The 22,899-nt window shown below is 39.4% G+C and overlaps 1 protein-coding gene across 5 annotated transcripts in view; it reads right to left on the reverse strand.

The window, feature by feature from the left end:
- The window catches only part of SCAPER (S-phase cyclin A associated protein in the ER), a 362,895-nt gene that overhangs the window by 158,271 nt on the left and 181,725 nt on the right, over positions 1-22,899 (reverse strand). For all 5 annotated transcript variants that reach the window (XM_030579108.1, XM_030579106.1, XM_030579104.1 and 2 more), the window contains one exon: positions 5,979-6,105. In XM_030579108.1, coding sequence (XP_030434968.1) covers positions 5,979-6,105 — 127 coding nt within the window. The remainder of the gene's footprint in view (positions 1-5,978; positions 6,106-22,899) is intronic.

Genomic DNA, 22,899 nt, shown 5'->3' on the forward strand with positions numbered 1-22,899 from the left:
ATTATTTGTTTGTGCTATTAGAACAATGATGAGCTCACAAATATTTCAGTAATGCTGACATACTTACACTGGAAATCACTTTTTATTTTAAGTAGTTTAAAGACCATGTTTTAAGAATAAGAATTATGGAACCCACAGAAATTGTTCTACTCTGTACAGATCCCATTAATGGTACTCAAAGGTTTTCTTAATATCTTTATGCTGTATGTTATGTGTATATGGTTGTATTCTACAAAACATACAAGCTCCTTCTGAACAAAATATTGTAAATTCCATAGCCTATTTTTATATTACATTTTCTTTGTACTCTTCAAAATATTACCACTTGTTTTCACTGTCAGGCTCAGTAATGCAAATGGTTAACAGCCAATTTATGATGACTGTATTTATTAGAACTGTACTTGTACTTCATACAAAATAATTCAGTTTTTAAGATAATATTCTAGGAGAAATGTCTTAGGACACATTATATATCACTTGGTATTTCTTTAAATAGGAGTATGTATGATCAATGTGTCTTCACTGTAACACCACTTTGTTAATATTTTCTTTGGGATGTGTGCTTGGCAGATTCTCACTATAAACTTTGCCATTTGTGGCTAGTGACTACATGATCTGCTCTGAGCCTCTGCAGCAGCCCAGGAAGCGTCCATCACGGTCCTGGTTTCCCTGTTTCCTTTAGGGAGGAAGCGAACTGTTTTGGCTTATACTATGCTGCTGACTGGAGAGAGAGGGAGCAGAATCAAAGCTCCATCTACTGTTCCCATCACTGGCTGTCTTAGTGGGGAGCCACCTAGTGTGACAGCTTTTGTGAATCCCATTCTTAGGCGCCTATCTCCCTTCATTCAATGTACATGGAGTCTGAGTGCCTAACTCAAGCTTTGTGAGTCCCACTGACTTTCTAGGTACCTGTGAGGGTTCATGCCCCTCATTGCAGGGCAACACGGCCTAGTGGCCAGAGTCCATAGGATTGCCCCTGGTTATGGGGTAGCATGGCCTAGTGGCCAGAGTCCATAGAATTGCCCCTGGTTACGGGATGCACGGCCTAGTGGCCAGAGTCCATAGGATTGCCCCTGGTTATGGGGTAGCATGGCCTAGTGGCCAAAGTCCATAGAATTGCCCCTAACAGCACCACAGGACTTTGCCAAGGGCTCAGCGGGGATGGGAGGAGGTCCTACCGAAACACGCTGAGGCTTACCGGGGGCCAGGTACCAGTCGATCACTCCCTCCGGGCTGCTTCCTACCAAGTCGAGCACTGGGGCCTCCCATGAGTCTCCAGGTTCTCTGCGGGTCTCTGGGTCCATCGCCTCCTCAGGCTCCTCGGTCTCTTCCTGCAGCAGGGCTTCGTTCTGGCCAGAGGAAGCTTCAGACCCCAGTGAGTTCAAGGGTGGTGGCTGGTCCTCCGCAGGAGCTTCCCGGATAGGTCCTTCCCCTACGGCCGCCAGCCCAGACTGAGTTGAATTCCCTCTTTTTATACTCCCAGAGCACTTGGAGCATGCCCAGTACAACCGGGGCGGGACTTCTTCTGTCAGAGCTACTGGTCCGACATTGCTGGGGCTAGTGCGGGGTGGGGCCGCCCCATCACAGCACCTAACAGGTATGGCAATGCTGAGCGTTGCAATGCCCAAGTTCTTTTGTGGAGCCAGCCCTTACTGCTTTGTATCACCAAGTAAGCTGGGTCATGATCTGGACCTTAAGTGGCAACTTTCCTCAACAAAGCATGAAACACTGCCCACATTTTATATTGCTAGGTCCTGTGTGTGATTTTTTTCTTCCCACCATATGTATCTATTTGCCAACATATCTGCAGAAATTTGTGGGAAATTAATGGATTTCACATAGATAACCATCATTAATGGACATTGTTCATATAAACCCCATATGCATGTGTAAGAAAATAGAATCCTATTGTATTATAAACTTAACACATAAACAGACATACACACACACACACACGTCTTATAAAATATGCACTTTCAATGAAATCATCTACTGAATCTTACTCTTCTATAAGCAAATATATTTAAATAAACCGCTAATTTGTTTCCCTCAAATTGGTTTCATGCTCTACCACTAATATAAGTAGTTGTGTAAAATAAGAAATACATAATAGCTATAAGATATCAACTGTAGTGAAACGACTCACAATGAATCTGTTTGAGACACTGAACGGAGGAAAATTCATGCACATTTCTTTTTGATTTTTGTTATTATTTAATTTATTGCAATATAGCAAAATTAGCAGTGGTAAGAGAAAGAGACTTCATACTCTTTACAGTTCGATAATTACAGGGTAGATCCTTAAGTATGATAAGGGCGAAATATAGAAAACAAACCAAATTTTGACTTGAGTAATGGCCTCATTTTCAAAACATCATTTAAAGTGTATGTTTGCAATATTTCTTGAAAACAACTATAGCTACTATTCCATTATCTGATTGACACCAATGCTAAATAGAGCAAAGATAAACTATATTCTCCTGGTAAATATGTATGCAGCATTGGTTCGAATGGAGCACTCTAGAACACAGATATGTAATATATGCTTGCTTGCCTTTTATCAGAAGAATTCAATTTCTTTTACACAACAATTAAACTAGAATTTAAAACTATGATCCATCTTATATAATTTTGGATCGGATTAAAATAAGCTTTTGAGTTATAAAAATTATATTGATTGTTTAAAGAATTCTTTTTTTCTCCCTTATACCGTAAATTAATGGAAGAATGTACTATTAATTGCACTAATGATGTCCACTTTTGGACCTTACTGAATAACAGCCTGACCTTGAGAGCTGCTGAATACCTCCAACTCCCACTGAAATTATTCACCCCAGTGTAGTTGAGAGCAGAATTTGGCTTACTGTCTTCTATTTTTGAGCAATCACTTATGTGAATACAGATTGTATTGCCATTTCCATGCTACAAAAATCCTTGACCAAATGATTGATTCTACTGTAGCTACTAGATAAATAAAATGCACTTCCACCTATACTATGCAGCATAGCTGTAGACCTGAAGAAGATCTCTGTATAACCTTGAAAGCTTCTCTTTTTTACCAGCAGAATTTGGTCCAATGAAAGATATTACCTCCCACCTTGTCTCTCTTTCAACCTATAACACAGTCATGAAACAATGTACCATGACAAAGCTGACACATGACTTTCTAAGATAGCTAGTACCACCATAATAACGGAAATAATGGGCTAAATTCCTTCCTGTCATACAGTCCTGGAAATCCCACTGGGTCTGACACTCAATTACTCCTGTCCTGTGGTTGGGGCAGGAATGAAGGGGTAATTAAAGGTAAATGTAAGCCACCTTTGTGCTCCCGGTACTCTGGGGTCATTCAGGACCTTGCCTGGTCCCCAGCGTAAGTTGAAGTAACCTCAAGGCTGCTCCAGCTTACTCTCTGCTTCCCATGGACTCTTAGAGGCTCTGGAAATCAGAAAATAATCACAGTACATGGAATTTCAGCCATGCCTCCCTTCACACCCTGACCTAACCCTTATACCTGGGGTTAGGTCAACTGTAGAGCCCCTCTACTGGTTTTACAACAGCCAGGAGAGCTCTCTGCACTGTGGATATTATATGGGGCATTTCCATCCATTTAAGGAACTTTTACACTGCCAGAGTTGTGTAAAGCGGACAACGTAAACAAGAATCACGCCCATTGGCTTCAATGGGTTTGCAGAAGGTGTTAAGATAAAATTTGGCTCGCGTAAGTGCCATTACTTATGCCGTAGAATGGTGACTTACATTGCAATGTGCCACATATAGCATGCAGTAAAACACAGGGGAAACATAAAAGGCTTGCCAGCAGAAGAGGAACACCTCACCCCTCCCAAAAAAACCAACCCAACATATCAGGTCTGAGACTTCACTGCTTTGCACGTTTATTTACACCTGTGAAAAGTGCTGATTTGACCGTATTTTACTCTGCACTCATTTTGCAGAGGTGTAAAGGACCACACATGATGCAAGGGAGAGGAGAACTAGCCCATGTTCTCCAAGTGTCTGATCCAAAGCCCACTGATATCAATGGAAAGACACTTATTGACTTTAGTGTATTTTGGATAGGTTCCAAAAGAAGATATAGGCAAATTATTTAACTGGAATGTACTATTTCAACCAGTGAAAATTTTCACTTCAAGTACAAAGAAAAAAAAAAGCAAACTAAAGAGAACTCGTCAAACTTCAGTTCTTTTTAACATTTCTAATAAGAAATGGGATACTTCCTTCTGAGCTTGCGAGTATCAGTAGCAATATAAACTATACTTCAATTTCACTTTGACAGCAATAACAACATAAATGTTTTTCTCCTTTTTGCTGAAAACCATCACTCAGTAATGTTTACCGAAGCAGTATGTTTCTGAGCTCTGTGAGCCACTATACTTGGTAATATAGGCAGCATGATGTCATTTTAACCTTCTAACATGATGGGAAAGGAAACACAAATGGCAACCACTCCTATGGCGATGTAATAATTGCATTAATTGCTTCTCAAAAATGGGCAAGAGGGAGAAAAATGAGAGAGGCTTAAAAGATACTAACTACTCTAAACTGAATGTTGTGAGTTTGAGAATTGCTGTGCTAAAAAAGTAAAAACACAAGTCCACCAGTGAATCTGAAAGCTTATTGTGAACGTAGCATGGTCATTTGAAATATATACAGGTTAAGGGAACAAAAGAATTACAAGGCTGGTTTCTCTCATTTATTTGGCAATGTAAATAAGCCAGAGAGCTGCTGATTTTTCCTAGCTAAGGATTCTCCAGATGTAAATGACTGCAAGCTGGTGCAGCTGTGGGGGGCAGAGTGAGGGCACAAAAGGGAGCAATAGCCTGCAAACAGTAGAATTCAAACACCTCAAACAGTACCATAGCCAAGGCTGCTCTACCCTATGCTGGGGTTATAACCAGTGCAGAACTGGCCTCACAATCAAAGAGTCGTGGCTGGCTATTCAGCCCCCTTAATTGCATTCAGAGGATAACAGGTATATCTAAGAATTTAGGCCATAGTCTTTCCTTAGTCTATATTTGTGACTGTCAATCCACAATTGTCATGGTAGGTATGCACAAGCACTGAGTGGAGGACTTCTACAGGACTTAAATATTGTTATTTGAGCAATTGTGGAATCTGATTGAACTTGAAGTGAAGGAATATTTGCTACAATTAAATATAACATAATATTACACTTTGTGACATGGGTCACAGAAAATTTTGTTTCTCTAACTTCCATCAACTTACACATTTTGGCAGATATGAAGTTACTTATTCAGGTTCATAAGACTTGCAGCTGGCTCCCTACTTAAATCTGGCAGTATTCTAAAATATCAGGAAAAGCAACTGGAAAAAATCCATGTCAAATCCATCTGTTTAAACTTCGTTTACTTGTGGTAACAGCATACACATGTCTAAAGTTACTGATAAACCACAGAAAGCTTATGTAATCCTGTTGCTATCCAAAACTAAAAACAATATTCATCTTCATCTAATAACCAGAGAAAAATCACTGTACATATGAATCACGCGGGCAGGGGTGGTCTTTAATTTATCTGTTAAAAAAGGGCGGGGACTTTCACAAAAGTAAGAAAAGGGAAGAAATTCACTCCATGTATCTCAGGTTTTATTGGAAACATCTGTTTAAACAGTAAAAAAAACATTAAAAGAAATCAAATTTTAGTTTTTCTATAAAGTCATGTTTTGTTTGCTGTAACTTCTTTTATAGCAAAAAGTTGTTTGTTTGTTTGTTTGTTTTTTATGAAGAGCATCTGGTGAGTATCAGATGCATCCAGTGAAGGAGCTGGAATCTCCAGAATGGTCAATTATGTAACAACTAGGTTATATGGAAAGTTTCTTCCTAACCCCCTGAAGTAGGAACGTTTATAACTCATATATTCATGTACATATATGTTGAATGCTTTCTTGATTTCAACTAAGCTGTGCATTCCATGAGTTAATTACGTAATAAATAATACCTCTTTTTCCAGAATACGAGAAATCTCTCCTAAAGTCCTGTCCAGAGCAGAAACCTTGTTGTTTGCGAATGAACTGCTATCCTGTACTTGGAACTGCTTTAGAAGATCTTTTGCTAATCGCTGCAGCCTTCAACATTAAACAAAAGACAAAAATGAGTTAAAAAGAGAAAAAAGTTACATTCAAGTAAAATCTCAAAGATACCCCTGACACTTAATGAGCCTCAATTTGATTAAAACAATTAAGAAAAATGTATATACAGGTATTACTACTCATATTGCAGTAGCATCCAAAATGTGTACCACAGAGGAAGACAACAGCCCCAGCCTAGAAAGAATACACTCTAAAAAGGACAAGGAGATGAAGAAAGGGGGAAGTGAGGCCACATGCAAGTAAAGAGATTAGGACAATCATAAGCACTTATTAGTCACCTGTTTGTTTGCTGCTGCTGTTGTCTTTTTTTAAGTTAATCACAGTTAATTCCCTGCATCCTTCCTCCGCAATTCAACCTATTTGTCTTTCTCAGCTTCAGTTTCAGTATTCTTTTGCCTCCTCCTCCCAGCTTTCAATTATCTCCCTCCACACAGATGACCAATTCACTCAGGAGAAGAGTAAAGGACATAGAACAGTAGATAATTTAACTAGTTTCTTGAGAAGTGGGTTTTTAGGGGTGACTGAAATGAAGAGAGTGCAGTGGCTTTACAGACCAGTTCAGGAATGGCATTCCATTCATTAGAGGTAAAAAAGAAAGCGTGGTGGTAGCTGTGGCATACAGAGATGAGGTGGGATGGAGCTGGTTTCATTGGTGGAGCAGCACGAATGTGGGAGGATGACATAAGAACCAAGTAGGGATAAGTAAGGAAGGAAGTTATGCAGGACCTTGAAACTGATCACAAGACACCTGAACATCATGAGTGGGGGGAAGGGAGAGCCAGGAAACATTCACAGTGGGGGTGGCATGGGTAGAATGACAGGAAAGGGAAGATGATCTTAACTAGTACCAGAAGGTTGAAAAGGGAACCAGCATGTCTGTAGAATCTATATCAAGATCATTTGTAGTTAATGATTAAAAAAAAAAATTCTAAATGGGGGCAAGGCCTAGGCAGGGAGAGCTCCTGCTTAATCAGTGGAAGGTGGTATTTTTTATTTTTTTCACTTAAAAAGAGCTATGTAAATAAATCTACAATGCCCAATAAAAGTAAAAATAAAAATGATCATCAGGATTTCTTTGAGCCTAGGACTTGTTAGCATCTGGTTAGCTGGACCCACTGACATTCAGCCAGAGGATTTTTCTGGGAAAGGAATGCTAACAGTCGCTTAACTCCAAACAAGATATTCTCTGCACTGCCATGCCCTCTGTGAAAAACAAAATTGAAAGAATTTCTTCTGTACTTACTAAACTAGGAGCAAAGATAGAAAAAAGAAGAAAAAGTGAGGGATATGGGACTGCAAATCTCATTAATTAAATACTGTGACTGAACAACACAAGCAGGTTACAAAATTAGTGAAAGGCAGAATGGCTGCAGCCCATACTTAGAAAACCAAATAAGATCTACAAAGATAAGAAATCTACGCAGTTTTAGTGGAAAGTCATTTAGATCTACTTTATCTTCTGGAAAATCTACAAGATTTCTGAATCTAAATAAAGATCTATTTGAAAATAACTATTGCAGTCCCATGAGGAAACCCCATAAAACTTCATTAAAAAGAGCGAAGCATCATAATCACAACTCTGTCTGATTTGAGAGAGCAAGATGGAATTCTGCTTGCTGCAGGTAGTATAAAAAGAGCAGAAATCAAATCGGAGTAAGATCTGAGGTCAGCCATGCAGGCCTAAAGAAGGGACTTTGATGCTCTTAGAGCATTTGGTGGATAAAGATGACAAAGCCTCATTTTTCTATATGGCAAATCTTAAAGCCTCTTTTGATGAGGATGTGTGTGTGTGTGTGTGTTTTATCTACATGTGGATCAGACATCAGTGTCCAGAGTACTTAGCATTACCTAAGACATTGCTCAATGCAAGGACAAAGATTAGAGGGAAGGGGAAAAGGTCTTACTGAATAATTATAATTAAAGCTAAGATTTTGTCATGGATATTTTTAGTAAAAGTCCGGGACAGGTCATGAGCAATAAAGAAAAATTCATGGAAGGCTGCGACCTGTCCCGGACTTTTACTAAAAATATCTGTGACAAAATGGGGAGCTCAGCTGCAGGGTCCCCAATCCGCCTGCAGTAGCTTGGAGTACCTGGGGCAGGGGGCGCCCAGGGTGTAGTCACAAAAGTCTCTGGAAGTCATGGATTCCATGACTTCCACAACCTCTGTGACAAAATCGTAACCATAATTATAATATCAAACTGCCACCTCTGTTGACAAGTTCCCCTGCTTCCTTCCCGAGTTGGAAAGACCATTTTGTGTGCACCTGGCAATACAAAGATTTTCACACCATTATATTGTTATATATCAGTGTGAGTCTGTATAAATGCTTTAATTAAACATTAATAAATTGGAGTACTAAGAAACTAGAACGTTATCTATCGCTGGAGCAGATTTGCTCATTACTCAGTTATTTTCCCTCCAGCCAAATAAGATAGGCACTGACTCATACTAATTTGTTTCATCTGGAATGATCTTTATTTACTGGAAATGCTGGTCAGTTTTAATGTTATACTGCATGTTTGAGAGTAGGAATTTTTCTTCTCTTTTTGCATTATATTGACTTTGACCTTTTTATAAAGACTGCACAAAAAAGGTGTGGCTATTATTCGAAGTTAAATGTATAGTCTGAATAATGTTTATTGTATTTTTGGATGCCCACCCAATCTGTGCACTGGAACAGACTTATTTCCTCAATTTTTAAAATTCACAAGTTGCGGATATTATTGTATCGGTCTCTCTGGAAGATAGATTGTGGAAGGGTATATAATGGAAGAGTTCAGATTGTTTTTGGAATATGCAACATGATATTTTACATATATACATTTAAATTAACAGATTGTATAAACTGTGAGAGTAATTACTTATCTACCTTAACTCTTTTTCTTCTATACTTTTAAATAACCATAATGTTCCTTTACTTACACACACGGAGAAATCTTATCTTAAAAGGTAAGTTAACAGATAAAAAGAAAGTTCCTTGATTTTTGAAAACACTAGATCAAAGAGTCTCCAGCTCCACCCCAACCTTCCTGCAATGTGGAGTTTAGGAGTTCTGCAGGGTCTCTGATTCTCCTTATCTCACACTGACCTTCAAAAAGTACCCTCCAAAGCATGTGGGTCTAGGGAGGCGAAATCTGGTCTATTGCGAATAAACACTACAGAACAATGTTCAAAAAGAACTTTTGTTGAAAGTCTTGTCCTAATGGGTTATGAACGAACAAGGGTGATAATTAAGAGATGAGAATAACTGAGTGATGTATTGGATGGTACTCTTGGGGGCTTTTGGGAATTCTTTTACCATCAAATGGAAGAAATGGGATGATTTCATGAATCTGATGGAGTTGTGCCTTGGATACAGCTCTATCATCCTTGCAAGAGATAATTAAAATCTCCAGTTCATAAAAATAATTAATTCTTAACAACAATTTTTTCTAACTCTGCAAAGTACCAGATTGTGTCAAGTATTTAAAAAAGTCCCATGGAGAGATATTCCCCAACTCTTTCCCTCCACTTCAACACAGACCTATTTCAAACCAGACATATACATACATATATATAAAATGAATTTTAATGTTCTGCTCTGGTGATTGTAGGTGTCTCCTCTCTTCCTCTAGAATAGAGAGGAAGCCAATGTTTGTAATGGGCTCGCTCCCTTCAATACAGGACAGTGGGCTACTGATGAAAAAAGGAGGAAAGTGAGTGAAGGACCTGCTTGAGAGAGTGAGGAGTGGGAGCAGAGTTCCTTCTCTTTCTCAGGAAAGCCAAGGAGCAAGCAAGGAAGCCAGGCTGCTGTAGAAGTTGGTTGAAGGAGCATCTACCAGGGATGAGGACCAAGTATAGCAAGGATTGTGTCATTAGCAGTGAGAGATACCAAGGTCCTTACTTTGATTACAGATGTAACTGTAGCAGAATGCCAGTGGAACTGAATCTTGTGACACGATAACAGCCATTCACTGTAAAGTACATACTGAGGTCTTTATATATAGACATATTGGAATGAAGCCGAGACTTTTATTTCCGAACTGGGGAACTATTTTCCAGTTTTATTGACAGTTTTGCTACCACACTAAATCTTTTTTTTTTTTTTTTATGGAATGCTCTGGCAAGTCAAAGTAGAACACATCTTATATTTATATCAAAGTACGATTTTGATTAATTATATTTGGATAAAAACTCTGTTTCATATTAAATATTTTTCTTTTGTGGATAATACAGTGAGGAAATAGCCTAAATTAGAGCAACATAAAAATGATATTGCAAAAAAGGGAAGAAACCCTTACTTACCTGTATTGTAATTGTTGTTCTTTGAGATGTGGGTGCAAATATGTACTCCACTCAGGTGATGCATGCTGGCGATGCACACCCAGTGTGCTGGAGCCAGAGAGTTTTCTGCAGCTGTACCTATGCCTCCTCATGGCCACTCCTACGGCTATATGAGGGTAATGCCAGCACATCCTCCATCAATTCCTTTTCACTGAACTATGGTGGCTCAAAACTCAATGGAGAGGGAATGGACGGAGGGTCGTGGAATACATGTGTGCAATCATATTTTGAAGAACACAGGTTACAGTACAGGTAAGTAACCAGATTTTCTTCTTCGAGCATTTACACGTGTATTCCACTCAGGTGACTCAAAAGCAGTACTGTCAGGAGGTCGGCCTCCAAGTATATTTAAACAGTGACTCAATATTGCTTTCTCAAAGTTAGCATCACATCCTGAAGCTGTTGTCATGGCATAATGATGAGTGAATGTATGCAGAGAAGACCAAGTAGCATCTCTACAAATGTATAGTATGGCGATGTCCCTTAGAAAAAATTTTGAGGTTGTTTGAGCTCTTGTTGAATGGGCCAATAGTCTTTGGGAAGAAGAGGCATTTGCTACCCTGCACCCTGTTGCAATACAGAAATTAATCCATTGGGAAACTGTCTGTGCTGAAACTGCCTGACCTCTCATTCTGCTATTATATTAAACAAAAAAGCCAAGAAGATAGCCTGAAAGTCTTGGTCCTATATAGATGGAAGGCCAGTGCTTGCCTGACATCCAAAATATGCAGACTTGAGTGCCATTTTTGGAAAAACAAACAAAAAAAAAGGTGAGGTGCAGACTATTAAGATCTGGGTGACACATTCATCTGTGTTGCTGGGAGATCAGATTTGGAAGAGGAGGTAGAGACCATTGGTTTGAATCGAGAGAATGTGAAGATCCAAGAACCAGAGCTGTCTCAATCAAACTCTAATCGCTAATTATCTTGGTGTGATCTTGTTTTAAATTGAGAACTTGTGGAATGGGGGAAATGCATACATGAGAATCAATCCTTATCTCAGGAGAAATGTGTTGGTTATCGAGTTTGAATTATGACTTACTCGAGGACAGAGCTGATGGCATTTCTTGTTGCCTTTTGTTGCAAATAGGCTGACTGCTGGAATACCCGAGATTTGAAGGACAGTCCTCAGCATACTGTTCTTGAGGGGCCAATCATTCTAGGAGAATCCCCTTCCTGGGTAATCGGCCATCTGTTTCTGGGAGACAGGTAAGTGAGCTGTAATGGGAGTAGCCTTCCTTGATGCCAAAGTCACAGAGATTCATCAATCTTGGCAAATCTGATTGGATCACCTCCCTCCCTATCTGTTTAGGCAGTACACCATGGTTGTATTGTTGGCCAGTTTCTGGATCGACAAACCCTTGAAGTGAGGGAGAAAGGCACAACAAGCCTTGCGAATTGCCCTGAGTTTAAGGACATTGATACAAAAATCTGCTAGTAATGACTATCCTGGACGAAAGGGGCTGAGAGATATGTTGTTTTGATCCAGGGAACACAGGATCACAGGAGAAATCTTGAACAACTTGTTTAAAGGTGTCTGTTTAGTGAATCTTGATGGATGCGGAGGTTCAGCTTGGCATGTTGGGTCACGTAAGTATATGAGGCCATATATCTCGACAGCAGTGGTAAGGTGTGACTTGAGAATATGCACAACTTGTGAATGGTCTGAAATTTGTCCTGAGGGAGACAAGCCATCGAATTCCCAGAACTGAGTAGGACCTTGATGGACTCTATTTTCTGTATTGGGACCAACATGGATTTTCCCTTGTTCAGAATGAGTCCCAGACAGTCGAAGAGAGAGATGATGAACTAAACATGGTGAAGTACCTGATGTTTCAATCTGCCTCACACCAATCAATCATCCAGATAAGTGAAGACGTGAATTCCCTTTCTTCTCAAGAAGGCAGCCACTTCCACTTTGCACTAGTAGGTAATACATGCGGCGCTGACAACTGGCCAAACTGAAGTACTGTGTATTGATAATGTTGGCCCGTTGCTACAGATCTCAAAACTTCCTGTGACTTGGCAGCACTGCCACATGGAAATAGGCATTCTGGAGAGAAAGGGTAGCAAACAAGCACTGTGATGTAGGGAAGGATGGATTGATGCTAGGGAAACCATATAAAATTTTATATATCTGATGAACTTGTTGAGATTTTGAAGGTTCAGTATGGGACACAGAACCTCTCTTGGACTTGGGAATCAGAAAGAGTCATGGATAAAACCCCTTTCCCCAATGCCAAAGTGAAATTCTTATATGGCTCCTAGAGTGCGCACAGTCTGAACTTTCTGAAGGAGCACTGACTCCCTGAGACAGTTCCCCAGAAAGGGATAGTGGAAATGAGTGGGAAAGGGGGGAGTGAGAAGAATTGGATAAAATATCCCAATCTCATAGTCCTTAGGATCCATTTGTCTGTGTTATGATCGCTCAAGCATTGAGGAAGTGGCATATCTGTCCCCATGCATGGAGGGGAGATTACAGAAAAATCGCCAACGACTGTATTGCTCTCTATGAAGGAGAAGTCAAATGTCTTGCTTCCAAACAGCAGACTGAGGATGAGCTGGCTGATTCCTACTGGAATTGGTGGATCTCCTTCTCTGTGATTTGTGCTTCCTCCTCAAAAAAGTCTACAACTGTGAGCAGCTCTGGGTTGTTTTATGAGTCCTCTTTTGGGGAAGCTCTGGATAAGACGACCAACACCTCTTCCTCAGAGAAGAGACTGAGGCCATGTCTACACTAGAGAGCTTACAGCGGTACCGCTGTAGTGATGCAGCTGTGCTGCTGTAAGATCTCCCATATAGCTGCTCCAAGCTGACAGGAGAGAGCTCTCCTGTTGACATAATTAAATGACCCCCAACAAGCGACAGTAGCTATGTCAGCAGGATTGTGTCTCCTACCGACATAGCGCCGTCCACACCAGCATGTCTGTTGGTGCAACTTATGTCACTCAGGGAGGTGTTTTTTCACATTCATGAGTGAGGTAAGAATACTGACCAAAGTGCTAGTGTAGACATAGCCTGAGTCTAGGGGTCTGTCAGAGACCACTGCAGCCTCATTAGTGGTCTGCAGGAAGGCAATAGGTGTTTAGTTGAGGGTCCTGGGGCTGAGGTGTGTCTCATGGCCTGCTTCATAAAGTGTTGCTTGAGGCACAGATCTCTGGAAATCTGCATTCTTTTTCTGAAAGAATGGCAGATACCACACCTCTCCCTAATGTGCCCCTTGCCAAGACAGAGAAGGCAGAGCACGTGAGGGTCACTATTTGAGTAGACACCCCACATGACAGGCATTGCTAAAAGCCCGAGGAGTGTTGCACATCAGTAGTGTCTAGCACTGAAGACTAACTACTAACAAACAAAATAAAACCCTAAAACAAAATGAATTAACAAAAGAAGTCTAATTATGGGGTACTAACTTCTATTTACAGCGAAGGCAGAGAACTAATTTTGCTGACTAGAAAGAGAAAAAAATCATGAGGTAAACTGCCCAGGAAGCTTCAACTCAGGCTATGACTGGTGACAAGGAACTGATAGGATCAGGGCAGTGCCACTTTTGTTCAGCCTCAGGAGGAGCCAGGAGAAGGTGCAGGATGCATGCATGGACCCAATGGGTACTGCTGCAGAAAACACACTGGCTCTGGTGTAATGGGCACCGATACACTTGAGTGGAATACACATGTCCAACCACTCAAAGAGGAACTCTTGCTTCTCTTCCTCAATCCAACAAAAAATGTACATTGGATCTCCTCAATTATATTTCAGCCATAGGCCCCAATTCAGGACAGCATTTCAACATACATTAAAAGCCCATTCTTATTCAGCAAAGCACTTAAGTACATGTTTAAGTAAGGAAGTGCTTAAATCCCTTAAGTAAATATTTCTTTCAAATTACATGACTGGATGGAGACACATTGGAGGTTGCACAATCTAATAATTATGAGGGTTTATGTTGAAATATATTTTACTAATTATTAAAATAATATTAATGTCCTAATATAAAATATGATTTTGCATTGACTACTCAGAACTATAGTATACAGTATGAATGTTTTCTTTGCACAGTTTTGATGCGCTTCTTTCTTAATATACCATATCACTAACACTTTCAATAGCGAGCTACATCTACACAAAAATTAACATAAAAGCAAAAAGACTATTAAAAATGGTTTCTCTGCCCCACCACTTTGTATTTTAATTTGGGCTGGTGTCCTATCAGATTAAGGTAGAGGCAAAGCAAGCATAAAATTATGGGCAAAACATTAGACTTTGTGACAGAAAAGTGGCCACTTCATTGGTTGGAGGACTGTTTCACCACTGCAGAGAGTAATTCTAATATTTCAAACAGTGAACTACAAAGTACCTAAACATACCTATAGAATACACATATTTGTATGTCAGTGTCTTTGTGAATTTAGCATATATTCCACCCAATGCGAATAGTATTTAAAAAGGCATAAGGAACATTCACTGAACACAAGAGCTCTGTATTTAACCCTGAGGTAAATCAAAACTGTGATTCATCTGAACTAAGCTTAAAGGAAGAATGCCAGAATTAGAGTGATGTTTCAGTAATATGACCTAAAAGCTATGTCCAATTTCCAACCTCAACGGAAGAAACACTGCTGGTAATGTATTCCCCCTCAAGAAAGAAACTGTCAGATTTTAACTTCGACTGTAAATAACTCCAGAATCTTTTACTAAAAGATAAACTTTAGTTCACACTAGTTTGGTCCTGTTTGAAGAGGACGATGTTAACATAAACTTGCAAGCTTTTAATTTGTGCCTGCAGCATCCATATGGGGGAGTTACAGCTCAGCACTTTGGTGCGTACTGCTATTCACACACTCGCTAGTCCAAATTGTGGGGCAGTATAGACAAACCATAAGAGTGAAATTTCCAGCCCCACATGCTAATGATTTACTCCTGAATTGCTTATGGTTAAGGCTAAGATTTTGTCATAGATATTTTTAGTAAAAGCCACAGACAGATCACGGGCAAAAGAGAAAAATTCATGGGAGCCATGACCTGTCCATGACTTTTACTAAAACTATCCCTGACAAAATGGGGATCTGCGGGTCCTCACACTGCCTGAAGCGGCGCAGCTGCACAGGGGTTAGGAGCAGCCTGCAGCAGCTGAGGGCTGCGGGGGTACCCCTGCTGTCTGCAGCTCCGGGGATCCTTCACTGTCTGTGGGGGCCAGGAGTTGTGGGCTTCCCCCACTGTCCTTAGCTGCCTGGAACTTGGGGGTTCCCCTGCCATGGCAAGGAGCTGCAGGACTCCCTGCTGCCAGTGAGCTTGGAGTTCCTCCGCTGGCGGTGGCCAGCACAGGAGTACCCCGCTTCCTGGGAGCTGCATGGTACCCCACTACTCACAGTGACCTGGAGCTCCAGGGACTGCCAGAGGCAGTGGGGGACCCTGCAGCTCCAACCACCACAGGCTGAAGTCATGGAGGTCGCTGGAAATCTCGGATTCTGTGACTTCTGTCACCAAATCATAGCCTTACTTATGTTCTATTGTCTGCTAATCCACTGACAGGAAAATGTTACAGTATGTGTTCTTGTTGGGAGGACAGAAGAAGCAGAAATGTTCTCTGCAACTGCTAAATCCTGGATGAGTTATCTCAACTCCAGATAGTCTTTAAACTGATTTTTTGGTCAAAGGAAAGTTAGTGATCTCTTTATTTGGGATTGTTCTGAAGAACCAAGGAATCTGTTTGATACAGTGGATTGTGCTTCGTACGGAATTTATCATTAGTATCAACAGATTAGGAGAAATTGTAATGTTTGCTCCAGTGATTATATGGACATAGCAGTCTTTCCAAATTCATCTATCCATCTATTTCATGATAATGTTTACATTATTTCTGTCCTGAGTTCTGTGTTCCTCCACCTTTTCATACTAGAAACTGCAAACAACTGGGCAAAATTCGCCGGGCTACTCAAAAAGGGATGCCACAAATGCAGTATGTCTTTTTAATCTACAATGATTTACATCTCACCAAATAAGATTTTAGTATCACACACAAACATGAATAATCCAGATTTTAGAAGAAATATCCATAAAGCATGTATGGAGGTGGCTCACTGGGAGGTGCTACCACAATATAAATACTAACTAAATAATAATTTTAGCAAATACAAATACATTGACATTTTTACAATTCAAATGCCAAAATGAGGGCTGCTCATGTAAAAGGTTTTATGCTATACAATAGTAATCAAATAAGTAATAAATAAAAAAATCCAAAATATTTTATAACAAGAGTTTCTTTGTGCTATGGGCTAAGTATTTTGAGTAGGGCTGTCAAGCAATCAAAAAAATGAATTGCAATTAATCGTGCAATTAAAAAAATGAATCACGAATAATCGCACAGTTAAACAACAGAATATCATTTACAGGTCTGTCGCATCTTATGCGCATTTAACATGCGTGATTACAGATTAACGCGGTCGGCAAAAACAACAAAAACAAAAAAAAAGAGAAAAACAACAATTTAAATACTGTTTCTGTAGTGCGGGCAATTCTGCCTGCCATTACACTCAATATAATTTTGACTATACGCGTTTTTCCCTTTACACGCTGAGTGCGGAACGTAACCCCAACGTAAGATGCGACAGACCTATATTTAAATATTTTTGGATGTTTTCCACATTTTCAAAAATACTGATTTCAATTACAACACAGAATACAAAGTGTACAGTGCTCACTTTATATTTATTTTTTATTACAAATATTTGTACTATAAAAAGAAATAGTATTTTTCAATTCACCTAATACAAGTACTGTAGTGCAATCTCTTTATCATGAAAGTTGAACTTAAAAATGTCGATTACTGTACAAAAAAACTGCATTCAAAAATAAAACAATGTAAAATTTTAGAGCCTGCAAGTCCAATCAGTCTTAGTTTTTGTTCAGCCAATTGCTCAGACAAACAAGCTTGTTTACATTTGGAGGAGATCATGATGCCCGCTTCTTGTTCACAATGTCACCTGAAAGTGAGAACAGGTGTTCTCATGGCACTGTTATAGTCGGCACTGAAAGATAATTACATGCCAGATGTGCTAAAGATTCATATGTTCCTTCACGTTTCAAACACCATTCCAGGGGACATGCATGAATGCATGAATGCTGATGATGGGTTCTGCTCAATAAAAATCAGAAGCAGTGTGAACCAATGCATGTTCATTTTCATTATCTGAGTCAGATGCCACCAGCAGAAGGTTAACTTTCTTTTATGGTGGTTTGGGTTCTGTAGTTTCCACATCGAAGTGTTGCTCATACCTCATCCCTCTCAGATTTTGGAAGGCACTTCAAATTCTTAAACGTTGGGTCGAGTGCTGTAGCTATCTTTAGAAATCTCACACTGGTACCTTCTTTGCGTTTTGTGAAATCTGCAGTGAAAGTGCTGGGTTATCATCTGAGACTGCCATAACATGAAATATATGGCAGAATGCTGGTAAAACAGAGCAGGGGACATACAATTCTCCCCCAAGGAGTTCTCACAAATCTAATTAACACATTACTTTTTTAATGAGCACTGTCTGCATGGAAGCATTTCTTCTGGAATGGTGGCCAAAGCATGAAGGGGCATACGAATGTGTAGCATATCTGGCATGTAAATACCTTGCAATGCCAGCTACAAAAGTGCCATGCAAATGCCTGTTCTCACTTTCAAGTGACACTGTAACTAAGAAGAGGGCAGCATTATCTCCTATAAATATAAACAAACTTGTTTGTCTTAGTGATTGGCTGAACAAGAAGTAGGACTGTGTGGACTTGTAGGCTCTGAAGTTTTACATTGTTTTGTTTTTGAGCGCAGTTATGTAACAAAAATAAAATCTATATGTGTAAATTGCACTTTCACAATAAAGAGATTGCTCTACAGTACCCTGTATGAGGTGAATTAAAAATAATATTTCTTTTATCATTTTTAGAGTACAAATATTTGTAATAAAAAATAATATACACTTATTTTAATTACAACACAGAATACAATATACATGAAAATGTAGAAAAACATCCAAAATATTTAATAAATTTAATTGGTATTCTATTGTTTAACAGTGCAATTAAAACTCTGATTAATCACGATTTATTTTTTTGAGTTAATTGTGTGAGTTAACTGCGATTAATTGACAGCCCTAATTTTTAGTAGATTTCACATACTGGAAATGAAAAGGAAAAAAGATCTATATTACCATTCTCAGGCTAAGCTTCATTTCTAGAGAAAGGCCTTAAGAATATTGATTTGTCAATTTATTTTCACCATTTCTACAGATTAACTCAATAAAATCTTGGATGTATACTGCACACACCTAAAGGAGAATTAATACGGACAGACAAAGGTCTGTAGAGTCTGTCCAACTGATAGACAGATTTACAAGGGAGTGGGAGGTTGCAATGAACCAGATTCTTTTTCAGGAACTAGTCAGAATCCAAATGGGAAGCATACACCTTGCTCCCTCCTATTGCCCCAGAAGGAACTATGAAAAGGGATAGGAAAGACTTTGGCAGTACCTGCCTTGGCACAGTCAGAAGGGGGTGTATATTGTATCCTCTTAAAGGATTGTGTAGTTGCTGTATTAACTGGAGATTTATTTACTCTTTTTTGGCTCCTTTATAGTTTGCACAGCTGTTTGGGAAATAACAAATTCTACATAAATATTTCCAGCATGTAGGATTATCTGCTTCTTTCCACTAATTCCTTTAAAATGGAGGCTTGTCTCTGAATGTTGCCAATATTTTGGTCTAATGTCTTACAATTGGCCTAAATAGTAACTTACGTATTAGACCAAGAATGGCCTAAATATCTTTCTCTCCTGTGAGTCAGATGGTGCACTGGGTGGCAAACAAGACTAGACTGTAATATACAGCAGTGGTTTTCAAACATTTTTTCTGGCGACTCAGTTGAAGAAAATTGTGTGGAGCAAGTGCTTAGCCAGCACACGGAGCCCCATGGGCCTACAAGCCGGACCTGCTGCTGGCTGCTTCTGGGTAGGGACTACTAGTTTTACTACTAGTTTTTACTGGCTAGCCGCTTGTGATGAGCAAGGTGACCCAGTGCCTTGCATTCTGCAACCCAGTACTGGGTCGCGACCCAAACTTTGAAAACCATTGATATATAGAATGTTCAATTTTTGGCTATGCAAGAACATATCTCAGACAACGTATCCCACTTCTTCTGTAGCAGACTCTTATTAGAGGTTTTTCTTTTTAATTCTTTCTGCCCTCTCTATTGAATCCTCTTTTCAGGACAATGACAGCTTAAATTTCTGTAGTGTTCAGCATGTGCCTTTTTGTGACAGTTTTTTGTTTTGTTTTTTAGAGGAGTTTAGAGACAATTTTACAAACCTGCAGAAAGGGAGTGTTAGCTAATGGTTAAAGAACAAGACAGGGAAGATTGGATTTCTGTCCCAGCTACTGACTCACTATATCAATTGCAGCAACATTTTCCTCTGCCTCACTTTCTCTATTTACGTAATGGCGTTCATAACACTTGGATACCTCACATGGTGTTTTGATGCTTAATTTAATACTGAAAACTCTACGGGTCCTTGGGAAAAAAGTGCTAAGTAAGTGCAAAGTATAACTTATTTTGTGATAATCTACTTTCTTCCTTCCTTAAAACTGTCTGCTAGTGCAGCCTTCTAACAGATATTACAAAGGGATTGGGATGCATGCAATGTTGTAGCCATGTCAGTCCTAGAATATTAGAGACAAGGCGAGAAATATCTTTTACTAGACCAAACTTCTGTTGGTGAGAGAGACAAGCTTTTGAGCTACACAGACCCTGGAAGCTTGTCTCTCTGACCAACAAAGGCTGGTCCAATAAAAGATATTACCTCATCCACCCTATCTCCCTAATATAATAGGTATCCATGTAAATATAACTTTAATAGGCAAGTTTATTGGATGAAATGCTAAATTATTACATCTAAACTGATCTGCAGCCTAAAAATTAACACTATAGGAGTCACAGGAATCTGTTCACCTTCAACAAGTAACCAAAAAGAGCAACCATCAACAAACAGCTGTGTGAAGCCAACAAGTGAAGAAGTCAACTGGGAATATTCTCCCTGCTGCAATGATAGCATTCATTTGCTTGGAAAAGTGTCATTGGCTGCACAAATTAGTTGACAGGGCAGAGCACCTAAAGAATAGGTAGTATACTGGGACCGTTTCCCTCAGTTTTAGGGGACAAAAGCTGCTCATCAGATATGCTAGAAATCTCTACTGGCCATCTCGTAAACTTCTACTTGCAGCAAAGAACTGGTTTGAGTCTTCTGACAATCCCACAAAAAACAAAACAAAAAAAACCCAAAAAAATAAACAAAAATCCCCACACCACTTCAGAGTCAGTACTCTGGAGCCCATACAAGTGCACATTTCATACCTGCCAAAGCAGCGTGGGCCCAGGCTGCTGACTAATATTAATGTCATCCAACTACTTAATGTGCTGTTTACAAAACATTTGATCCAGTGCTTGGCCAATGCAAAAAATTGTGTAAAACTGCGAAATGTAAACTAACAGCAGCTACTAAAACAATCTGTGAACTGCAACAGGAAACTAGTGATCTTTGCAACACTACGGTAGTTTAGGATTAGGGTTGTTTATTAATATAATTCCAGCCTAGTTAGATTATTTAAGACCTTCTTTTAGAATAAACAGAAAATATTGATGTTCATTTGGTAAGAGATAATTTTTTTCAGATCACATATTATTACAGACATTAAAGGTGGCTAAGAGTCTGTCACTCATTCCTTTTCAATACTAGCATTCCCAATTTTTTACCTTTTCACTCCATGGTATGCCATGTCTCATTACCTCAGCAGAATTTCTCAGAGCCAGCATTGGACAGATTCTAGACTCTTATTACTGGCAAGAATTCACTTTTTGTCAGCCAGGCACAATTAATATTAGCTCCCAGTAAAACACTCTGTATTCTGGCTGAAAAAAGTCTAACTTTTTAAAAATTTCTCTGTAGTATGATAATGTTCCACCCTAGACCTACTGTTGCTCTGTTCCTTTCTTCCAGTTTGTTTTTTCAGCTATTGTACTAGGTAACACAGGGCCCTATACTTAGTTTAATAGCAGTATAATCTTTCCTTTTAACTTTTTCCCTTTGTTAAAAATGTCTTTTTACACTAGAAAACCACACTGGTCCAGGCTTTAGTGCTTGCCTCATGAAGTTTCTTGTCTTCTCATTCACTCTTTTACTGAGGAATATAAAGTTACCTTTCCTAGATTATTTGCCTTCAGTTCTGTTAAAGATTTGCTTAATTTCCTGGCATAATATATGATGTAAACTCTGAACTGAGCAGTTGGTTGACTCATAGGCAGTCTTCTATTCCCTCTTTCACAAAGTATGTTCAGACTGGAATTCCTATTGCTATTGCCTTGACCTCAGAGCAATTGGCAAATACTCAAGTCCCGATGCTGGACAGATAACATTTCAAAAATAAAATATCTAACTGCTTTCAGACTACTGTGCTGAAAGGTGACTTTCTGATTAAATTGGATTTGAGTACTACCTTGATTCCAGAAAATCTTTCAGTAATAGGAGTCTCACACTGCTATTTTTCTGTAGGTCTGTGTACAAGTTTAGAATGGGGGCTGCATTCTGCCCAGCACTAGGGAGATGCAAAAATCACACAAACTAGCAGGAAGTTCAAGAGGAACAGAGTTTCCTGGCACATAAGGGAACACATTCACTGTTCCCTGCTTAAAAGGGTGCAGTGTATGCTCACCCACTTTGTGACAAGTTGGCTCTGCTGCTCCTTCTTCTCAAGCCTTCCCTTCCCACTTTGAGGTAGCTTGCAGTTCCAGACTCACCTGATCCCTACACTCAATGAGTACAAACACCATGATTATGCTCAACCTCCATGAGGGGGCATAAGCTCTTTTCACCCACCCACCCACCCACTCTTGTCAATCCATTCATGGTCAGGAATCTCAGGATACCATCTAATCCTATATTTTTCGGATATCTATTTAGATGATAATCTAAAGTAATCCAACAGATTTTTTAGAATTCAGTCCTACTTTATGTATTGCAGATGCATAATGTTGCAATTTGAGCATAGCCTGGGGAACCACAGTAGAATATAACCAGGGTGCTCTAACTTGCACTGGAGACTGGTCTGGCACCAGGACAGGGCAAGACAATAGGATTCAGCCCTAGAGATTTTTATTATAGGACTCTGGCAACAGCTGTTTTAGTTTGGAACATAATGACATAGTTAAATGTACTGGACTGAACACTAGTCTTCTGACCCCTAAATTTCCAACTGAGAGACTAAATCTCATTAAATTTCTGAGCAGTTAAAGGTTATTGTCACTAGTGTCACAGTGCTGTAATACAGAACTGATTTAATATAATTTTATTATATAATAATCTACCACTTCTATTTATTTACTGCTATCAACAATATGCTCTGTGTCTACAT

The sequence above is a fragment of the Gopherus evgoodei genome, chromosome 10, assembly GCF_007399415.2.
Source record: "Gopherus evgoodei ecotype Sinaloan lineage chromosome 10, rGopEvg1_v1.p, whole genome shotgun sequence".
NCBI classification, from domain to species: domain Eukaryota; kingdom Metazoa; phylum Chordata; order Testudines; family Testudinidae; genus Gopherus; species Gopherus evgoodei.